The sequence below is a fragment of the Lupinus angustifolius genome, unplaced genomic scaffold (assembly GCF_001865875.1).
Source record: "Lupinus angustifolius cultivar Tanjil unplaced genomic scaffold, LupAngTanjil_v1.0 Scaffold_26_77, whole genome shotgun sequence".
NCBI classification, from domain to species: Eukaryota; Viridiplantae; Streptophyta; class Magnoliopsida; order Fabales; family Fabaceae; genus Lupinus; species Lupinus angustifolius.
Window position 1 is genome coordinate 3502 of NW_017720443.1, and position 8777 is coordinate 12278.

The window sequence follows — 8777 nt, forward strand, 5'->3', positions numbered from 1 at the left end:
AAGTTATTTATCATAGAACAACACTAAGATAATAACTTTCTATCCTCAAAACTCAACATTAGTAACTTATTATAAAATATAATAGGTTAGGTGGTCATTTAGACCAACTCTAATTAAAATTCTAAGACTATGCATTTACCCCATACGGTTATACTTCAAACTTGGACAGCTTTGAAGTTAAACTATACTAACTTATTTTTCTCATTCTAAACCTAATTCTAATCTTAATTCTATATTAAGAACTAATATACTTTTATCTATGTAAAGAAACTCTCTAATTACTACTTCTTAATAAAACTCTACACGCAATTACTTGTTATCCAAGTAAGTTAATTCTTATTCTAATAACTCTTATTTCGAAACAACTATTAAACATATATATAAGCGCACACACATATATATAGTCCTATGTCCACCTAAGCAAGGCGTTGAAAGGAGGGATGTTACATTTCTCCCATCCTTTCTAGAAATTTCGTACTTGAAATTTAGGCACAATCTACTTACCGAAAAGATTTGGATAAGATGCTCTCATCTTACTTTCTAGCTCCCACGTGGCATCCTCTTCTTGGTTTTTATCCCATATGACCTTTACCAAAGTAATTTCTCTTCCTCGAATTTGTTTTACTTTTCTGTCTATGATTCGCACAGGTGTAGCTTCGAAAGTAAGATTCTCTCTTAAAGAAAGGTTATCTATCTCAATCATGTGAGATGGATCTGATATGTATTTCTTGAGTTGAGACACGTGGAACACATCGTGAAGGTTGGATAGGGATGGAGGCAAAGTTATCCTATAGGCAACAAGTCCAATCGTTTCGATAACTTGGTAGGGTCCAACGAATCGCGGGATCAACTTTCTTGTCTTCATTATTCTACCAATCCTCATAACCGGTCTTACCCTCAAAAACACATGATCACCTTCACTAAACTCTAAAGGATTTCTACGCTTGTCATGATAACTCTTTTGACGACTATGTGTTGCTATGAGTTTATCCCTTATCATTTTCACTTTATATGTGGTCTCCTGCATCAACTCTAGTCCCAACACCATTTCTTCTCCAACATAATGGTGTTCGACATTTCCTTCCATATAGAGCTTCATAAGGTGGCTTACCAATACTGGAGTGATAGCTATTATTGTATGTGAATTCAATCAACAGAAGAAGTTTATCCCAACTTCCTTGTTCCAAAACAAATGCTCTCAGCAAATCTTCTAGGGACTGAATTGTTCTCTCTATTTGTCCATATGTTTGAGGATGTTAAGTTAAGCTCATTCTTAACCTTGATCCTAAAGCTTTTTGAAGACTCTACCAAAATCTTGGAGTGAATCTCGGATCTCGGTCAGATACTATGCTCATAGGTATTCCATGGAGTCTCGCAATTTCTTTGAGGTAGATCTGAGTCAATTTTTCCAAAGGGTACTTGACATTTACTAGGATGAAGTGGGCTGATTTTTTTAGTCTATCTACCACTACCCATATTGAGTCATGACCTGTGGAAGTATTTGGCAATCCTGAGACAAAATCCATAGATATACTATTTCATTTCCACTCAGGGATGCTTAAGGGTTGTAACTCGTCCCTGGGTCTTTGATGTTCAATTTTCGCTTTCTGGCATGTCAAACAAACCATCACATACTTAGTTACATATTTCTTCAATGATGGCCACCAGAACATCTTCTTCAGATCTCGGTACATCTTGGTAGTTCCCGGATAAAAACTCAACTTACTCTTATAAGCTTCTTCTAAAATCATTTGTCTCAGTTCTTCATTCTGAGAAAAACAGATTCTTCCTTGGAATCCAATAATCCTGTCTTTTCCTTGTTGAATCTCTACGTTTTTCCCTCGTTCCATAAGTGATTTTTGAATTTGAATTTCTCGATCGATCTTTTGTAATTCTCTTATCTGATCTAGAAATTTGTTGGTGATTCTCATTATTCCCAAAACCATTTCACCTTCCTTGAAGTGGTGAACTAGATTCATATCTCTAATAGCTTCAAATCCCTTACCATCATGGCTGATAAATATAAGGATTTTCGACTTAGAGCATCTGCTACCATATTTGCTTTTCCTACGTGATACTGTAATTCAAAATCATAATCCTTCAGAAATTCAACACATCGACATTGTCTCATGTTCAGCTCTTTTTGATCAAACAAGGATTTCAAACTCTTGCAATCGCTGAATAATTCAAATCTTGATCCATACAGATGGTGTCTCCAAATCTTCAAGGCAAAAACAATTGCAGCCAACTCTAAATCATATATAGGATAGTTGTCTTCATGAGGTCTCAGTTGTCTAGATGCGTAAGCTACTACCTTTCTATTTTGCATCAGGATACACCCCAAACCTTGTTTAGAAGCATCACAGTATACCTCAAATGTACCTTTCAGATCTGGAAGAATCAACACTAGAGAAGAAGTCAATCTCCGTTTCAACTCTTGGAAACTATTTTTGCATTGACTTGACCATTTGAAAGCTTGGTTCTTTCGGGTTAACTTGGTCAAAGGTAACACAATCTTAGAAAAACCTTCTATAAACCTCCTATAGTGTCTAGCTAGCCCAAGAAAACTCTTGATTTCAGTAACTGTTTGAGGTCTTTCCCATTGTAAAATTGCCTCCACTTTTGCTAGATCAACATCAATTCCATCTCGAGTAATCACAAAACCAAGAAACTGTACTTCTTCTAATCAAAATTCACACTTTCAAAGTTTAGCATATAGTTGTCTCTCTTTTAACATCCTCAATACATTTCTCAAGTGTTCGGCATGTTCTTTCTTGGTCTTAAGGTATATTAAGATATCGTCAATAAACATGACAACGAAGCTATCCAAGAATGGCCGAAAAATCCTGTTCATATAATCCATGAACACTACAGGAGCATTCGTAACTCTGAAGGGCATCACTAAATATTCATAATATCCATATCGAGTACGAAAAGTTATTTTCGGCACATCTTCCTTCTTAACTCGAATTTGGTGATATCCCGACCTTAAGTCAATCTTAGAAAAGAATATTGCAGCTCCTCTTAACTGATCCATTAAATCATCAATCTGAGGAAGTGGATACTTATTCTTAATGGTTGCTTTGTTCAGTTTTCTGTAGTCCACACACAATCTCATGCTCCCATCCTTTTTCTTCACAAATAATACTGGAGCACCCCATGGTGACACACTCAGTCTAATGAATTGTTTACTCATCATATCTTCTAATTGTTTCTTGAGTTTCAACAATTCTAAAGAGGCCAATCTATAAGGAGCAATAGAGATTGGTCTTGTTCCAGGGATTAATTCAATTGAGAATTCCACTTCTCTTTAGGGTGGTAAACCTGGAATATCTTCAGGAAATACCTCTGCAAATTCTTCTACTACTAGAATTCCTTGAGTTCCCATTCCTTTATCATTCTCCAACGATAATAAAAATACAAGTAGTTGGGTTCCTACTCGAGTTCCCGCTAAGAATTCCTCAGCAGACATGGACTGGCAATCTTCTTTATCTGAACATTCTCCAGAGTTTTCTAAAAATCCTATGGTTTTACATCTACAATTCAAAGACACACCATTTTCCGACATCCGGTCCATTCCTAAAATCACATCCAATTGTGACAAGGGAAGGAAAATCAGGTCCACCGTAAAGGTTCTCCCCTTAATCACCACTAGGAATTGCAAACATCCCTTGGACGTAATCACCAAAGACTTCATATGGGTTTCCTGGCTATTTCATATGGCATAATAGTGGCTTTTAATCCTACTCGTAGCACACAATTATACACTATAAAAGAATGTGTGGCTCCTGAATTGTACAAAACCATAGAGGGACTTCCATTAATCAGGCACTTACCTTGGATGAGATCAGGCGACTTTTCTATTTCGGCTCCACCCAAAGCAAAAACTTTCCCACGTTTGGTTGGTTTCTCCGCTGGTGGTCTTGTTGGCAATGGATTTTTGTTTCCTTTAGGATTTCCAGGACATTAATAACGGAAGTGACCAAACTGTCTACAATTGAAGCACACATCATCCTTACACGGACATCTTCTTCCAAAATGGAGTTTGTTACAGTTGGAGCACTTAGGCGGATTCTCTCTCGGCTTATTATTTGATTATTGTTGAGGATTGTTCTTGTTAAATCCTCGGTGACCAGAGGGTGGTTGATAGGGTCTTCTGAAATTAGGATGGTGGTTACTCTTGTGGAGACTAGGCCCCACATTCTTCTGTGATTGAAGATTCTTGTGATATGTCCTTTGGTCCATGATATCTTTCTCATAAACTCTACATTTGTTCACCAAGGTAGGCATATGAAAGATCTCCTGGAAACTCACCACTGGCTTCAATTCGGGTCTGAGTCCATTCTCAAATCGGATACATTTTGCTCTTTCATTCTCAGACTATTGAAAATATCTTGAGAATTTTTATAGTTCTTCAAATTTCGCAGCATATTCACCCACAAATCTATTCCCTTGCTTGAGTTCTAGGAACTCTATTTCCTTCTTTTGGAAAATGTCTTCAGGAAAGAACTTCTCCAGAAATTTCCCTCGAAACACCCACCAAGTAATTTCATTCCGTTCAGCTTCCATTTGTAGTCTAACATAATTCCACTAGTGTTCAGCTTCTCTAACTAGCATGTGGGGAGCTAGGATTACTTTTTGTGCTTCAGTGCACTACATGATTCTGAAAATTTTCTCTATATCCTGAAGCCATCGATATGCACCTTCTGAATCAAATCCTCCCTCAAAATTGGGTGGATTATTCTTTAAAACTCACTATATGCATTGATACTCTATGGTCCCTTGGTCTGCTGATGCATTCATATTCTCAAGGATTGTTGCCATTCGCTCTAATAACTCATGAGTGGTAGTCTCATTCCTTCTTGCCCTATTTATCCCTGCATTTTGTACCGAAATACAGTCAGAGACACACAATTAGAAGTGTGTGAGAGACCTATCACAGGCTAACCAGACTAAACCTCTCTGATACCACTAAAGTGTAACATCTTTTTCCTAACGTTAAAACAATTACATACAAGACCGTCGTTTACGATCTTGGTTAATTATATAATTTGGGTGGATTATTCTTTAAAAATCTCTACAAGCATCGATACTCTGTGGTCCCTTGATCTGCTGATGCATTCATATTCTCGAGGATTGTTGCCATTCGCTCTAATAACTCATGAGTGGCAGTCTCATTCCTTCTTGCCATATTTATCCATGCATTCTGTATCGAAATACAATCAGAGACACACAACTAGAAGTGTGTGAGAGACCTATCATAGGCTAACCAGACTAAACCGCTATGATACCACTAAAGTGAAATACCCTTTTCCTAACATTAAAACAATTACATACAAGATTGTCGTTTACGATCTTGATTAATTATATTTTTATTTTCCTAAAATAGCGTATAAGATTTTTTTTTCTTTTATAACATATGAATATATGGTTCTCTCAGAACTCGCCATTTAAACAATAAACTAAACAACAATACATAACGTAATAAACATAACATATGTTTAAATATATACATATCATCAGTTCAAAAGCAAACGTCATAGTCCAAGAAAGAGTACATCATCCAAGTCATGCCATCCACATATACACTCCAGCATAATAGGACATATATATACACAAATATACACACACAAAAGATCCTATGGTTGGGTCTACACTAAACTCACAACAACTACACGGGCGTACACTAAGCTCACAACCACTACACCAAAAGAAAACTACACAGCCATACCATGCACAAATCGACCGTCAAAATCTCAACCCAACATCCTCATGCTATTGTCCCTCAAAACTACCCTCCTCGGGGTCTTCATCTGGATCCTCATCCTCACTGGAAATATATATGATATCATCCCTGACCATAGGTTTGGCTAGCGTGGGGGATTATGGTGGTGAAGGAGATAGACGGGCCCTCCTTACCGTGTCACGAATATCAGCCCCGTCATCCTGAATCCTCCCATATACCCCGTGAGAAGAGGATCCGAGAGTAAACCCCAGATTCTCTCTCACGACAATAGCTAGTGAATCTATATGACTCTCCTGTAAAGAAAGACACTGAATACATCCACAAGTCCGAACTCCCCAAGTCATCTCAATACGACTAGTCGGGGTCACAAGTGGTCCCCTAACAGAACGGCTCACCGAGGCTCTGGGTGTACACCAAAATGGTGCAACCCTACTTGTACGAGCATGATAGGATCCAGAAGATAAGTCAAGAGGAGCAATAGGAGAAGGAATATACATGGCAGTAGCAAGAGGAGGTATGCATCGTAACTCGTAACCGTCTAGTATGTGCATGATATTAACCGCTGGAACGATAGAGCGACGAGGGAGTGTCACTCTATGTCTATCTAAGTATGAACATGTGATTTCTATCTCTCCCCTAAACACCACCCTAAACCGGTCCACCTCAACCTCCCCCAGTGGGAGAGGTGTGATCTCTACTCGACAGGGAGGAACCACAAAAGAGGCCTCGGAGTCCATCACTACTTGTAATGTGAGATTGGAGAGTAAGTATCTCTATATAAGATAAATGATCAACAATTAATAAGTTCATAACATAAAACAGATCATACAAGTATTAAAATGACAATTTAACCATACGTGTGAGCATGATGTAATGAAGAATGCACTCTTTAATCTGATAAGACCAATTATTCTGTGGATGAGTGCATGGCGAAAACATCTCCTAACTGGGCCCCTAACAATACATCAACAGCAATAATACCGACTAATCGAGCTTGACCAGCCATTGGTGTTCTTAGGAAGCGAACAGGACGAATACAACACTGTGCCAACCATTGGTAACCAAAAGGCACATAACTATCGTGCACTCAATAGCGTCGGAATACCCACCAGTCGGCAAAGATAACCGATGCATCATTCTGAGCATGATACCTTCAAGGGGATGTCAAAGGTCGCTGTAGTTACTACGAAGAGTTCTGTCGGCTCAAGGGAGCTACCATATTCCTGACAAATCAATCTCCACCCATAATGTTCCCTCAACCAAGTCACACAGACAAGGTATCCTTATGGGTTCTCAATACAAACTCAACATTGTATCTTCCCACAGACTATATTACGAATGGTAAACATAGTGACATGAATCTTCTGATTCATACAAAGCATAGCTTTTCGTTCTTTTAAAAAGAAGAGTCGGGGGAAACTTTTTTTTAGGGTAATAACAAAACATTTTTCGTTGAAAATCAATTATGACATTTTCTTCAAGTTCTAACTCATTGGCTTATTGATCAAAAGGATTTTCTATTAACTGTAAAAATATGCCAGTTCCGATAAAATTCAGAAAAACATTTCCCCTTCATCCTTTGTCAAATCTTTCATAAGAAAAGTCTTTCATTCTTTAAGTTCCATCAAGGATGTTAATATGCTATGCCATGAAAATGCTTGATGACAGTTCAATAGTCAACTCAACGATAGTTCATAGTTCAGAGTTTCAACAGAATATTCAGTTAAATCAGTACTCTCATAATCAATTTTCAGTCATAATAATCATTTATATCAACAGGCGTAAACATTCAATTTCATTCGACCACTTCAGTCAAACATATCAATCATAGTTTAGGATTAAATTAATTTACGAACAACTAAGTCTCACTACTCAATTGTTCGCGGCCACAGAAATAGTATTCGACTATATTCGTATATGGCCTAGCTTAGAGATGCACGAATATCTTTGGCATCATTTCTAAGCTCCGATAGAAAGACACTTCTCACCATACCTTTAACCTTACTAAATTTAATGTTCTTTTGTTGCCGATTGCCCGAATGTCGAGTACCTGATTAGGTGTAAATAGTTAATTTTGATATCACTAAGTTTATTCAAATTGTAAAGGAAAACACCTTAATGAGGCTCTAGACATTAGAACATACCCAAATATTTAATTTGGATATAACTAAGATCTTGATTAGCCACGAAAACATTTTCAGATACACTGTTGTTTTAAAACTCAAAATTTGACTTGGGAGGCTCGGATTCGCTTCAGAAAAATCTCAGAAAAATTATTATCTTGAGATGCACACTAAAATACATAGGGCAGAATTGAACTTTACACTTTAGGGCTCAAGAGTAGGCTCTAATAATTTTTCAACATGTTCAGGAGTTAAAAGTTTTGGTTTAGGTTTTCCAGGCGAGGTAATTAACCCCCCTTTGATTTCAGGCTTTCAGAAACATGATATAATTCCATAAGAGGATTAGAAACTCATACCCTCAGTACCTAAACATTAGGCATATAACATTTAAGGTCAAACTATAGGTATTTGAGACATTACCAAAGAGTTCTAGAGTCCTAAAGGTCTTACTCGGTTTTTTAGCCATAAAGGATTTCCGGTTAAAAAACTATGTATAATTCGGTCATGAGTACAGAGTGCTAAAAAAATTCTATAGCACACGCAAGGGTTTTTTTTCAATCCTAAACAACTCTAGAACAATCACAACAACACCTACAACACCCTTTATGATCTAACAACAACATAAGGAGGTGGTTAGGTTTAGAAACCCTTAACCCACAAAATTCTTGAGACAAAGAGACATGCATACAGAATATTTCCAACATGTAAAGGGTTCTAAGCATATCTATGATCAATTCTAACACAGCCCTATGCTTACAACTCAACAACAACAATCATGCATAATTTCCCTAACCACACTTAGAGCAGAATTTTAAAACAGTAAGGATAGCCTTTGTATGTCATTATTTCATGAATCAGAAGTGAAATTTGAGTTCTCCATAACTTGAAATAGTTTGGTAGAGTCTTTG

The 8777-nt window shown here is 37.3% G+C and overlaps 1 protein-coding gene across 1 annotated transcript; it reads right to left on the reverse strand.

Annotated features, from left to right (window-relative positions):
- Positions 1–496: 496 nt before the first annotated feature.
- On the reverse strand, positions 497–1087 carry LOC109338483. Its single transcript, XM_019575740.1, has one exon. It carries the CDS (start codon positions 1085–1087, stop codon positions 497–499), a length of 591 nt encoding a protein of 196 aa, XP_019431285.1.
- Positions 1088–8777: the final 7690 nt, after the last annotated feature.

Coding starts and splice junctions, on each gene's coding strand:
- LOC109338483 (XM_019575740.1), bottom strand. CDS start 1,087: ATGGAAGGAAATGTCGAACACCATTATGTTGGAGAAGAAATGGTGTTG.